The sequence below is a fragment of the Apodemus sylvaticus genome, chromosome 12 (assembly GCF_947179515.1).
Source record: "Apodemus sylvaticus chromosome 12, mApoSyl1.1, whole genome shotgun sequence".
NCBI lineage: Eukaryota > Metazoa > Chordata > Mammalia > Rodentia > Muridae > Apodemus > Apodemus sylvaticus.
In genome coordinates, this window is record NC_067483.1 from 10971334 (window position 1) to 10985932 (window position 14599).

A 14599-nucleotide genomic window follows, 5' to 3' on the forward strand; every position below is an offset into this window, starting at 1 on the left:
CAGCAAGAGTCTGGAAAGTGTTAGTATGGCTAAAGTCTCAACAAAAGGATAACTGCTGAGATAATCAAGACAAGACAGGCTATGGGAAAGAACTCTGAAAACATGAGTTCAAAAATATGTGCTATGTATTGCTTACCTGCATGTTAATTGTTAGTTTTCTCAGTATGATCATATACTCCTCTACAAAAATGAAAGCTATAACCATTGTTATTGGTTTCCTTCCAGATACTGAAGGGAAGACACTATTGTTGAAGACCCAATATACTTTGGTCATAGGATGTGGAGAAATCAACCTTGTACTGATTTTGAAGCTTTGTTCCTATGGTCTAACATCCACACTGCTGGAAAGTGCTACTTAAACTACCAAAGGAAAAACTGTAGTCATCAGCCTTAACTAGCTGTGAATCATAATAGCTAGAATAAAGACTGCCTTGGCAAGACATGGTTTAGTAATGGCATGAATGCCATGGGACTAACAAACTACTTTATGATTGATCAGAAGTTCTGCTTCAGAAGTCCTAATCCCAGCTTGACTCTTGTTAACTGACAAAACCTGTGACCCTGTTTAAATACTGATCTACATGAAGTCGCTCATGCCTGCTACTGTTAACTAGAGGAAGAACCTGTGGCTGGATTGATAACAGGGTCTTGGGGCGAACTTAAAACTATTACTCTACAAAGTGAACACAGTCATAAACTGCCCCCTAATATCTTATCATTATGCCCATAAATCAGAGCATGCATTTTTAACCCTCATAAGAAAAGCTTATTTTTACAGCAGATGGATATTTATACAGAGATTAAATCTGTTCAACAAGCAGAGAAGTATTGAGTATCTTGATATATCAGCCCCAGAAATAGATGTTTGCTGTTCCTACTTTGTTACATACCACACTGAAAAGTTGAAACCAGTCCTGAGAACTGAAATAGATGCAAGATTTATTTTTTTTTATGAAATACAAACTAATTCTGGAAACATTCATCATGCCCAGTATCTCTTTCTGCTCTTTTAAAGGCTTCACTTTCTTGAAAGATAGAAATTGCAAAGGGGTTTTATGCAGAATTACCTCAAAAACACTAAAACTTGATAGGAAATGCATATATGATGTTACTTTTTCTGAGTAAAGACAGGCTGATTTGTATGCTTGTGGTTTTTGCAAGTTCAAATTCCTTTATATTATCTTATAGTAAATAACTATAAAATAAATGATAAATCTATTATGAGCAGAATAATGTAGTATTTTGGATCTTTCTAGTGGTGTTCACTAGTTTGAAATAAACATTTCAATGCTTTATAATTTTTCAAGAGTCCCCAACTGAACCTTTTTATCATGATTTAGAAGTTGTCATTTTTACAAATATTTATTTATAAGTTTAAGTTATATTAGAAATAAGAAAACAATTCTAGGGTGATGACTCAACAGGCATATTGCTTTCTGTGCAGGACCAGAGTTTATATCCTGGTACACATGTAAAACCTGGGCAGAGGTGGTGGCCTAGTTGTTATCTCAATGCAAAGGAAATGGAGGCAAGGGAAACCCCATACAAACTGGCAAGCCATACTAACAGGGTCAGTGAACACTTGGATCAGTAGAAGATTCTGCGAGAACCACAGAACATAAGTTATTGAGCCTTGGTCTTAAATTACACTCTTGGACTTTAAAAAACTAAGATATTATCACAGCTCTCATCTATATTTTAGTCCCTAATATAAATCTTAGAAGGAAGAGGTTTCGAAGACTTGTGCCTTCCCATACATCATACAGAAGTCCTTTGAACAACAAACACTTTTGCATGATTGTAGGTGGAACTATCTGAGAGGAAACATCACAACCTCAGTTATAACATACTTGGTGGCTCTGTAATCCAAGACTCCAAATTGCTTCATGTACAAACTTACTTTGAGAATAAAACATATTAATAAGCAAACAGAAGGCTTGGGGCTGGTAAGAAGGCCTACTCAGTGCAGTACTTGCCTTACAAACATGAACACTTGAGTTCAAACCCCACCACTCATATTTACATGCAGAGCTTAGTGATTCACAGCTGCAATCAGCTGTGGGAAGGAAGACAGAGCTAGATATCTAAGGCTGACTGGCAAGCCAACTTGATAAAAAGTTTTAGTCATAGGATATTTGATTATTGTACACAGAAAACAGAATTTTTAGCAAAATATGAAAGCTTAAATAGATATTTTCTTTGCCTGATGCAGTTAGGTTTATTCTCAATAGGTGTAGTTTGGGTATATCTCTAAATGCCTCCTCCATAGATAAGAATACTAAAGAATGCAAAGTTCCTGCCTATGTTAACATAAGTTGCTTTGGGGAAGTCTTATGGTCTTTGCTTTGTGGCTGGAAGCACAGTGTCCTGGGTGTCCTTGATCCTTGAGCTAGTCCAGTGTAAATGTGAAATGATTAAGCCCCTACTGACTTGGCTTGGAGGCCCAGTCCCCCATGACTGTGACATGGTTCATCCTGCCAATATGTAGGAGACTTCTTTGATAGTAATTGTACATTTGATAGAAATCTCTCCATTCTTCCCCTCTTTCTGTCTCTCTCCCTCTCCCCATCCCCTTTACCTCTCTTCCTACCTCTTTTTTTGGCATAGAAAATCCTTTATGGAAGGAGCTCAGAGTAAGAGATAGGGATTTTCTCTTTGAACTTATAGGAACAACAGAGAAGTCTGTTGCATCAAACAGGTAAAACAGTGTTCCAGGAAAGATGCTTGTTAAACATCCTTCTTGAATTTGGAGGAGCTCAAGAGAAAGGTAAAATGACTTTGCTAACTAGAATGACAAAGAGAGAAAAAGACTTAAAAAGAGATAGTAGTTTAGATGTAGAATCAGGATTGTAAATAGACATTCTGTATAACATTCAGAAAATAAAGTTACCTTTTTGAACTAGCAGGTTTTACCTTACTTTATACCTCATGTGACTTTAATAGTATAAATATTATATAATGTAAATGGTTACAAGTGTCAGGACAGTGAGAAAGCCTGTCTGATCATGATGATGATAAATATTTAATAATAAAATAATTGCTACTGCTAATAATAATGATAATAATAAGTAATAGTAGTAGTAAGGAAGATACATTCTGAATAATAACACATGTGGTTGCTTTTAGACAGACATACATTCACACATATAAACACACATACATTATACACATGAGACCATAAAACTGCATCCTGTGTCTAACACTAATAACATTGTGCTCATATGTGCCTATACCTGCAACATTCAACACGGCACCTGTTCTTCTCTTCAGAGCACTCAACTCCATATGAAACAGGATCTGGGCAGAGCAAAGACCCTTAAGGCTGGAATGAAACCTACACATGATTCTTATGCTACGAGGCCTATATAGTATAACTAGTTTTTTAATTAAGAATATGTTTATAATATTAACCAGATTTTAGATCTTTATAAGTTAAATTCTTTATGAAAAGGAACAACTTTGTTTTTATATCAATATCTATATCTACATCTACATCTACATCTACATCTATCTATATCACAAAATCAATATCAAAATATGATGAAAATATTTCTAAAGATCCAGCTTTATATTGACTAAGTTATCTTTACATTAGAGTCACTACAATAAAGTCTTTACATTCAAAGTGTAACTATTCTAGTTTAGCCAGAACAAGTACTTATTCACAGTGCTCTCTATCTGACAAGGTTACATATTATTTGCATTTACTTTTAGTTAATACATTCAATGTCTATTTTAAAATAGTGTAATTAATCTCACAGTATAATTAAATATTTTAAGATATTTTATAAACAATCCACTAACTTATCATGAAGTATGATTTTGTAGATATTTATCCTGACACATAAAATGTATTCAGTAAAACAAATGTTTAAGAAAAAAATCTTCAGTATATCATACCATGACTAAAAAAATGAAAACAAATTCACAGTGTTAGGGATGCCTCAGCTCAATGCATGGAGTGCTTACATCTTACACACACGCAAGAAAACCTGAGTTTTGTCTCACAGAACCTCTGTTACAAAACAAATTGTCACAGTGGCGCATAATTATAATCCCACCTCTGGGAGGCAGAAACAGGAAATCAGGCAGCCAAACCTTCAAGCTCCAGTCTAGTGAGTCACCCTTCCTCATATGAGTATATGACACCTAAAAAACATCACTCAAGATTTTCTTCTGCTCCTCTCACAACATACAATTGCAAACATGTAAGCATGTGTATATAAACACGTTACCTCTATATAAGCAAGTTTATATTCACATAAAAATGTACACAAAGAATTTTACAGGATAGCTATGTGGGTGGTCCCCTGAATGAGTACATTCTTAAAATACATGGATTCCTGGGTTCAAGAGTCAGTACCTCAAACAACAACAACAAAAACAACAACAACAACAACAACAACAACAAACTACAAATAATTCCTTGATGGATCTTTGGATTGGTAGAACATGTTGCCTATTATATGCTTGGAAGAACTTTTACTACAGACTTAACCTTGAAGATTTTCTTCTGGACTGTGAGGTTGGATGCGACCCCTATGTAGATAGAGCACTTTCTCTCTCCTAAGCACTCATGATGTCTTCATCTAACACATGTGTTGTGGGCTTAGTTCCTATACTTACCCATTCTCCAGTTGAGCTGAGCAGGGCTAGACCTTCCAGTGAGATCTGAGGAGCTAGAGAAAGCCCTCAGTGAGAGGAAGGAGGTCAATGGGTCATCACAGTTATCTGAAAAGGTGGCAAGAACAGGAAAAGTCAGAATCTATGCACAAGAAAAACTTTTACAAAGAAGGAACTTATAGGCACTCTCTGTTATTAATCATTTGCTTTGGAGAACATTGGGAACTATTTTTCAGTGTGTTTCTTTTCACTTACATCTCAAAACCCTCCAATATGACTTCCTTTTATTGACGGAGAAAATGAAGCCTGTGTGTGGAGGGGTTCAATCTAACAAGACTAGTAAATATTATAAACAAAAATTCTTAGGAAGCTTTGAGTTACAAATCCAGTTATCAATCTTTTCCTTTAGTTGAGCAAAGCCTCATGGTGTATCTTATGGGTTATCATTTATTTCTCAATTTCAGCCTCCATGAATATTTGCAATAAATGTGTCACTCAAAGTACAATAATTTTTAATTCCTTACTACAACTTGTACATGAGCAAGTGTGAAATGTGATACTTACATATATGCTCAGCTATGTTACTAGATGTAAAATAGAAGTACAAACAGGAGTGAGGTAGGTATTTCAATAGCTAATTTTTTAGCTTTCTCTGGTGACATACTTTCTAAGGCTGCTTTGATAACATTAAACAAGATGATGCTATGGACAAATGCCTGCCTTGACATCCATGTAATGTCTCCTTACATTCACACTAATCCATAAATTTCAGATGGACAAGCTTTGTCTTCATGCTTAGCACATAGGATAGAAATAACTGGTTTGAATATTTGTGCACATCAAATTTTTAACTTAAATTTAATTTCCATGCATGTAAAATAAGAGGCAGTATCTTTGAAAGCTTCACTGCTATTGTGGATTCAGTGTTTTAGAAGTGCAGTTTCTCTTCCTCTTTCCTTACATCACATAGTGATTCAGCATGTTGGCTCACTATATACTGTCACCTTGATATCAGATATTTAGTCCTCTAGAGATGCCAGCCAACAGCGCTTTGTTATACATGATTCTATCAGAGATATTCTGTTACAGCAGCACAAGACAGGTTATAGGACTTGGTAATCAATGGGCTGTAGCAATGTATTTTTTCTGAATCTTTCATGAGATGGTCCATCTTTTTTTGTGGCTCTTTGGCAATGAACCTACTACATAATAGAACTTAAGAAAAGGTATATGGAAAGAGTAGGATGGTGAATGATGAAGATAAGGACAAGAGAAAGAACCAATCCATGAAATAGCTAGTTAAACTTACAAAGCCAATATTATGTTCCCATTTTTAAATTTTGAACACAGTTGATTTTTTGGGACATTAAAAAATGATTCCACAGCATCTAGACAGACCTTACTGAAAACAGATTTTAAATGTGCCATTCAAGGTAAATTTTGTAGTCTCTTTGAAGAAACTGATCTGACATTTGAAAGAACATTAACATAGAGTCATAATTGTTTTTCCAGGCAAATCCTACAAAGCTGTGTTTCAGATAATTGCAGAAATATTAATTAGAAATGCGAGGTTTAAATGTTTGTTTGTTAGAAACTGTGTTTAGGCAGAGGTGAGTTGCATGGAGTCTCTTGAACCCCATTTTTAGCACTTCAGTCTGGATGAATGAGTCTTACATGTCCCAAAGGTGTCCTGCTTCCCCATGGAAATCTTATGGAGGAGGTGGCAATAATAATCAGCTTGAAAACATGAACCACCAATTCTATAACAGTAGGATAAACTGTCAATCCCAGATGTGTCCAATTGGGACAGAGCCTCCAGAGTAGAATCCACCCAGGACACAGCCTACAGAGTGGGTTCTTCCTGAAGCACAGTCAGCAGAGTCGGGTACCTTGATCTCCATTGTCTGGTCAATAACACCCCACATCATCCCAAGAAGTCCTGCCAACATCATCCAGCAAACACCAGGGAAAACAGATGCTAAATGGACAGCATAAGAACGCAATCAACTAGAGCAAAGGGAACATGGCACCACTAGATCCCAGCTATTATGCTACAACAAACCCTGAGTATCCTAATGAAACTGAAGTATAAGAAGATGTTCTTAAATTTAATCTTATAAAGATGATCAAGGCTTTCAAAGAGGACATGAATAAATACTTGAGAAAATATAAGAAAATATATTCAAATATTTTAGAGACACTAAAAGAGGAAGCAAATAAATATTAAGAAATATAGAAACAAAAAACAGGTGAAGAATATGATTAAAACCATGCAAGACCTGATATGGGACATAGAAGCAACAAAAAAAGCACAAAATGTTAGGATTCTGTCTAAGCTCCACCCCACACATAAATGTAAGACAGTTGTTAGGTTTGCTTATGAATAGTTTGTCATCAAGAAACATCTGAAAAAGAAATACAGCTGGAGGCATAGTTTGATTTGACAAGTGTTGCTGTGTACCCATAAAGAGTTCAACCACCCAGAGAAAATCCTGACAGCAATGTTGACTTCTGATAATACCAGTACTGGGGAGGAAAAGGCAAATGAATGTCTGAAGATTGCATGCACGGCAGAATAACCGATTTCTGAGACTTAGTCCAGCACAAATAGAGACTCTGTCTTAAAACACAAGATGGACAGTATCCTAAGAATGATACTCAAGGTTGGCCTCATTCTTTCAAAGACTAACACAGGTATGAGAATGCATATCTACTTGCAAACATATATACCTGCACACTAGGGAATAAATGCATGTGCGCACACACACACACACACACACACACTCACAGAGAGTGCAGTTCCCAAAGTTTCCCATGTGCAATGGATGGCCATCTTAAGTACTCTACTACTGGCTCTGATCATCATCCTCAAAAGTCTTTCTTATCAAGTTATACAGTACAATCACCACTTCATTTGTCTACACATTTGTATTTTGTATTTTAATTAAACTGAATATACCTCTTTAAAAATATCTGAATTTAGTTCAAGTCACATATTACTTAGAAAATGGTCCTGGTGCTTAATTTTATTCCTTTTCATTGTAACTATTGGGTGCATATGTAGATTGTTAAAATGTCTGCAATGTGAAACATAATTGTGACCTAATCTTTTACATTTAAATTATCCCATGTATTTTTACATTCTATTTTGGCGCATCCTCAGATGGGCACTGAGGATGTATATGAGCAAAACAGAGCTAAACACTCTAAATTGTTCAGAGACCATGAACAAATACAAGTGTGTAAGATGATATACTTCAGGGAGAGCTTAGCACAAATTTACAGAGGTTCTTGTAGAGCTGAAAGTATTTCCACATTTGTGTATCCTTCTGTATTCTCCTGACAGCTTTAGGAGTATCTGATCTCCATGATACCTTTGACATCACTGAAGTAGCAGCAATGTTCCTTACTGCATCTTCTACCTAAGATATTTCTGAGGACAATGTTTCCACTTTGGGTGTCAGGACATCTGGGAACAATGAACCCTGCAAAAGGATGGTCCCAGAAGAAAACATGAAGTTTCTTGTTCTCACAAATGGTGAGCTTAAAAAATGGGTTTTAGAGAACCCATCTGACTTAAGATTTTATGTCCCAAATCAATAATAAAAGTGGGAAAAATTAAAATCAGAAAAGAAAAAAGGTCATACTCTCTTAAGATTCCATCTTAAGGAAGGAGGTGATTCCCTCTGGCATCCCCATATTTACCCAATAATCTTGACAAATAATAGACCAGGCCTTTGATCTTGGTGTTCCTAACTCCTACATTTGTTTCTTCTCCTGTCAGAATATCAGAAGAAAATCTTGATATGTGGGTGAAACTGTGTTTTATGCCTGTGCCAAATCTAGTCATAAACTGTGAAGAAATAAAAACAGGAGGAAGCAAACAGTATGAAGTCCATATGAGAACCACAGCAGCCCAGGCTTCTGGGAATAGCTGCTCCATCTAGAAGGAAATCTAAAAGTTTGATCTAGGATCTTGCTCCTGTGCTATGAAACTGCCCAAAGAACACATGCTGCTGATAGCTCTTATGTGCTGGGGCTCACAGTAAGCCAAGGACTCAGGATAAGTACAGAAGAGAAAAAGATGAAATGTAAAAAGGAGATCACTAGCTGTAATCATCATACAGCAGGGCATCCTAGTAGAGGCTGGCTTAACTTCAGACCCAACATATCTGGAAAGAAAGAAAAGGAAAAGCCACCTGCTCCATTAATCCTACAGGCTTCTAGGAAGCCTATTACACTGTCTTTCATATTTAGACTCCTCTACTTCCTCATTTTCTCAGTATTTTGACTGTGTCTGTGGTGTGCATGTGTGTGTTTGTGTGTGTGTGTGTGTGTGTGTGTGTGTGTGTGTGTGTGTGTGTGTGTCTGTGTGTGTGTTTGTTTAAAGAAGGTAAAAGAATGAAGAATCCAGATCTGGAAGAAGTTTGTTTTTGTGAGATGGTATCTATGAAGCCCATAATCTCCAAATTGCAATCTTCCTTTCTCAAAATCCAGAGTACCAGGCTCTCTAATGGTTATCTTGTACAGAATGAGATGTTTTCTGTTTCACAAAAACACCATGAGGAACTTTGATGATTAATCTCAGTTGCCAACTTGACTGAATCTTGAATCTCTAAGAGTGGAATGTCTTGTCACAAATATCAGGGTGTCTTTTAGGTTAGTTGAAGCAGGAAAAATCTCCTAGATTATAGCCAGGAATTTCTGGTAGTGCCTATATATTAAAGTCCAACAGAAAAGCTTTTGTTCTTTCCCTGACTTTTTCATCTTACTGATAGATTTATCTACCTGGTCAAGAGTTCAAGTACTCCTTCATTTTTGTGGACACTATTGAGGCTATCCTTCACTGATACCATGATTCAGTTTCTTTGGTCATCCAGTGTGGACTGAAGGTCAATGTTTCCCCAGGATTCTTTCAGACGGCTGATGCCAGAGTCAGGATGTGGAAGCATCTGTATCCTGTACCAGAAGAATGATGCTGATTGGCCTTCAATACCAGATGGGGAAAGCTAAAGCTCCAGCCTCCTCTGCCAGAGGGCAATGCTTCCCGTCAGAGAAGATACCTATTCTCAGCTTCTCCAATATGAATACAGCAATTGTCACCCACCCAGATGTCTTGTGAATCAATCTATTAGTTCCAAATTTAGTATATTTGCATTTTACATTCTGTTAGTACAGAATCCTCTGACGAGGACAAGGAGTGAACACTAGGTTTTCCCCCCATCCTCTTCCAATGCAATGTTCTAAGATAGACAATAAGCCTTCTTCAGTCAGAAGACATCTATGGAAAGCTAAATGCATGCAAGTGAATTTTCTGGATATCCTCACTGTTTTGCATAGACTGCAATGAGTGAGCTCTCAGAATTCAGAGACCTTAGACACTTTATAACACGATTGCTTCTTGCTCTTGATATAGCTTACTTGTCACCAATCTAATAGCCTAATGTTCCTGGGCATCAACTCAGCCTATTGGGCAAATTCCTTGCAAATCAATATGAAGATGAACTTTCATAAATGCTTTTAGATTAATTAAAGATTTTATAGAATTCCTGATTTGATTCAATTAAGTTCAAGATGAAGGTTTTAGGAAATTATTGTAGTTGTTTTGCTAGAATGATGTAATAAAGTTAGAACTGAGAATAGAATGTGTCCAACTTTCATAGAATAGTTAAGTAAAGGCTACATGATATAGAATACTACGAGCTTTCACAATTATACTAAAAAGAGAAATGGGCTTATGACAAATTGAGAATCAGATAAAAGCATTCATTCTAGGACAGATCCTAGAAAAAAGCCACAGCTGTGCATTATAAAGTGAAAACATGTGAGAATGTTGCTTTGAACTTATAATATGCATGTAGAATGAAACACTGGTTAGAACTTAGTGTCAACATCTTTCTGTAAACCCCCTTTGTGTTTCATTTTATCTGTAGGTACTTTCTAAAGAAGTTTTGTTCTTTAAGAAAAGATAAGAAGTCCAGGAAAAAGGAATAAATTTGGTATCTGCCGCATTGTCCTATCCACCCAGAAAATGTGCATGTGTGGCTTGGGGGATTCTGCCTGATCCAAATGTATGTATCTCTCTCTCTCTCTCTCTCTCTCTCTCTCTCTCTCTCTCTCTCTCTCTCTCTCTCTCTCTCTCTCTCTCTCTTTCTCTCTCTCTCTCTCCTCATATGCATGCATGCATGCATGCATGTATGTATGTATGTATGTATGTATATATGCCATGAACCCTTGTGGAGTTGATGAGACAAGTGGTTGGGCCTCCTGACCAGAGTGTGAGTGTATCAATGCTTGTGTGTTTGTTCACATTATCTGTGTCAATGATTTTTTCCTCTATTTCTTTCTAGTTCACAAATAGTTAATGAGTTCCAAGACTCTGGTCTAGCAAGTGAGATGTCCTTGAGACAAAGAGAAAAGAAACCAGGATTTATTAACACAATACATTAATGGAACAGAAACTAGTTTTTATTAGGACAAAACAATAAGAGAGAGAGTTACAAGGACAATGATCATCATCAGTGTTTTGCCTTCATTTGATGCTGTCTCCTGCCTTGGTACCATTTGTTCTAAAGGACAGGGTAGGCCCCTGGTGTTCTTCAAGGGTTGAGGAGAGATATCACCTAATGCACAACAGTCTACTTCCAGAATCAGCTCTCAAAATTCTCATTCCTGAGGTATTCCTCCCTAATCTCAGATGCAATTACAATTTAAGCCCAAATCAAATTGTAATGATTATTTTCTTCAGCAAATGACTGATCATCTTTGATGTTTGCTGTTTCTAAAATTTATTTTGTTTTTATTTATATATGTATGAGTCTCTGTGCAGGTCTGTAGACATGGGGGTACGTGTCTGTGAAAGCTAGAACAGGTTCCCTAAAACAGGATGTACAGGATATTGTGAGCTGACTGATTTCAGTGATGGGAATTAAAGCCAGGTCCTGCATAAGTGAAGTCAGAACTCATAAAGGCAGAGCCATCTATGCAGTCTTTTACTATTTTCTTTTATGACTTAAAGATAAAATGCCAGCTATACTCCTTACCTATTTCAATGAAAATTCAAGTCTCATTGTTGAACAAAAGCAAATTTGCTGTTACATATTAGACACTGTTAATACTATATTAATCCAATCTACCAGCAACATATTCTAATATTCAATGTTTGATGGATATATGCAATCAGACAGACATCTGAACTCACTTTATGTATTAGAAGAGTTGAATAAAAAAGAGAGTGAAAATTCATCTATGACTGCTACTGGATCAGCCTGAATCAGGACATATGTAAATCTATATTCACTGGTGACTGCTAGGGATGTTCCACATCTATATGAGACATGCTGCCACTATTTATATTATTCATAAATATGTATTTAATGTGTGTTGTGTTTTGCATGTGAAATATCTCCAAAGGATTATGAAGGTGTAGCAGCTCATTTCCACTTTCTAATTAGCCTGTGCCTCTTGATACAGGATTAAATATATTTTGTGGCAATGGCAATATAAGGAAGTAATACTATAAGTGGAGTTTATTAGTATATCTTATTGTTAAAAGAAAGTGGATTTCTAGACTATGGAAACTATTGACACATGACAGTGAGTTTTCACAGATTTTATATCTTAACAGCTTTCTGATTTCTTTTTCACTGTATTTGTAATGCTTTCTTATCAAGAGGGAGGAAGGAACAGGAAGGAAAGACATGTAAGAAGGGAAAAATGGAATATACTCATTTTTTTTAATTTGGAATATCTGCATGTATAGTCAAGAATGTTGATGCTTCACATTGCAGTCACGAGGATGACTTGCTCTTCACAAGTAATAACACTGCATTCCAAAGATCTTCTTTCACAGTGTGGAGCAGAACACCCAGAATTTGTAGTAAATCCAGTGTTACAACAGTTCTTTACAAGCTACTGTTCAATGTTAAAAATGTTGCTGGTTTAGGTAATATTTGCTTTTGGTGCCAACATATATTTTTATTCATTATATTTAAAATACCAATAGAGTTACAGATGGAACTGAAGTGAAATTGGGTGTATCATCTTGATTACTACAGCAAATTGTCTGCATATGGGAATTTTTAGCTTAAGAGATTCACTTGCATTTATGAGCAAGATAAAATTCCTGTTGGTATTGAACACAACATGGCCTATTTTATTTCAACAACTGTATGAAGTATCAATTCTGTCTCATGTCTTTACAAATACTTAGAGGTGATAACTCAGTATTTTGCCTTCATTTATTTTTCCCATTGTAACCTATAATTTCACTTCACAAATGCTGAGAATAATACTCTGGATTTGTTATAAAATATGAACATCTTCTCTCTCTACCATAAAACTCAAGGACAAGTGGCTTCATAATGATCAAGACAAAAGGCAGAAGTTCTCTAAAATACAGCACAGAGAACCTCACCTTCTGTGCCTGACACTCCATGTCTTTGTTACTATAGGACATTAACATAATTTTGCATGACTCTCTGGGTAGTCATGGCCATACTGTTTGCTATATGAAAACCTTGCATTCATACACAGAATTGAGGACAACTAGCAGCAGATCTTTCTGTTGCACAAAAGGTGCTGTCATATGCCTCAGTTGTAAAACAGTTGATTGGCCAGCCTATTGGTCAATTCCTAACACCTATAACAATAATAATTTAATATTAAAAAATAAGTGAAAATTGTGCTTATGACCAATTGCATGTACAACTGTAGAGGACATGGCCTGACACATGGTCCTTTGTCTCCAGTGATGCAGTTCTTTGTCTGAGGTCAGTAGTGAGGCAGAGCTCTATATGAGGTCAGTAGTGATGCAGCTGTGTCTTGCGTCAACAATGATGTTGCTCTTTGGGGAGCCAGGATGCTGGGTCAGCTCTCTTGTAGTGGGACTAACCATCAGAAGTGGTCAAGACTCTGAGCTCTGAGATATTTGGATAACAGTAGGAATAGCAAAGTGGAGACTTTTATGAGGATGAGGACTGGCAATAAATGGCTATCATGCACCCAGAGGCTGGCTCTTTTTATTTTTTATTTTTTGGTGTGACTTACAATCAGAGTCAATATCTCTGCTTGTTCTCTGTCTTGAAGCTTTTTCTCAGTACCACAGTGGTAAACAATCCTGGTGGACTGACTACTTTGTGTGAATATAGTTCTTTCTTTCTCAGATTGTCCAGGAATATATCACAATTCCAGTCACAATTTGCTTTATTATTGAATTACACAACACAGCCAAGTTGTGCTTTCACTCTACAGTTGGTTTTCATTTTTTAAAAAAATATTATAAAGAAATTACTTGAGTGCTCTATACTTTTGTCAAATATATATTAAACAATTTAAAATATACAATATACAAAAGACATTATCACATCCTTCCACAACTCCCTCATTTCTAATGCTTGAGTGTTCTCTATATCACCTGACAAGTTCATATCCACTTTGTATTATGGTATTGTTGATAAGCCCTAGCCTACTTTGTGCCACCTATATGCCCATGGCCTTGTTGCCAACCACTGACTTTAGAGTACACACAAGATTGTTTATACAAAGGAGAGTGACTCTCACCCTTAGGAGCAACTGACAGTATCTTCTTCAATAGAGGTAGAGCCTTGGGATCTCCCTACTACTTTTGTTGGAATTTTGGTTAGATCAATCTTGTACGGGCCTTGTGTGGATACCTCCAGCTGAAGAGAGATGATTTGTGCAAAACCTAAGCCATTTCCAGAAGTCCTGTTGCTGGTTGTTGACTTTTTCTTTTATTCCAAGATGAAGAATATTTTGTTTTCTGCAAACTATTTATTGGCTTCCAACTTTTGTCCTATAATCTAATATTTCAATGGCTTGATTGAATACACTAAAGTTTCTTGCACACTTCCTTCAGTATGTTTTCTAAGATACAGTGAATGAAAAGAATCAAGACTGCAAAGAATAGACTCTATTCTAAAAATAATGATTGGAAAAAATTACAGGGTTGTGACAG

At 36.3% G+C, this 14599-nt stretch overlaps 1 protein-coding gene across 3 annotated transcripts in view; it reads right to left on the reverse strand.

Moving 5' to 3' along the window:
- LOC127697757 (contactin-associated protein like 5-3) overlaps positions 1 to 14599 on the reverse strand; it is an 826357-nt gene that overhangs the window by 705808 nt on the left and 105950 nt on the right. For all 3 annotated transcript variants that reach the window (XM_052201048.1, XM_052201047.1, XM_052201046.1), the window contains exon 2: positions 4627 to 4731. In XM_052201048.1, coding sequence (XP_052057008.1) covers positions 4627 to 4731 — 105 coding nt within the window. The remainder of the gene's footprint in view (positions 1 to 4626; positions 4732 to 14599) is intronic.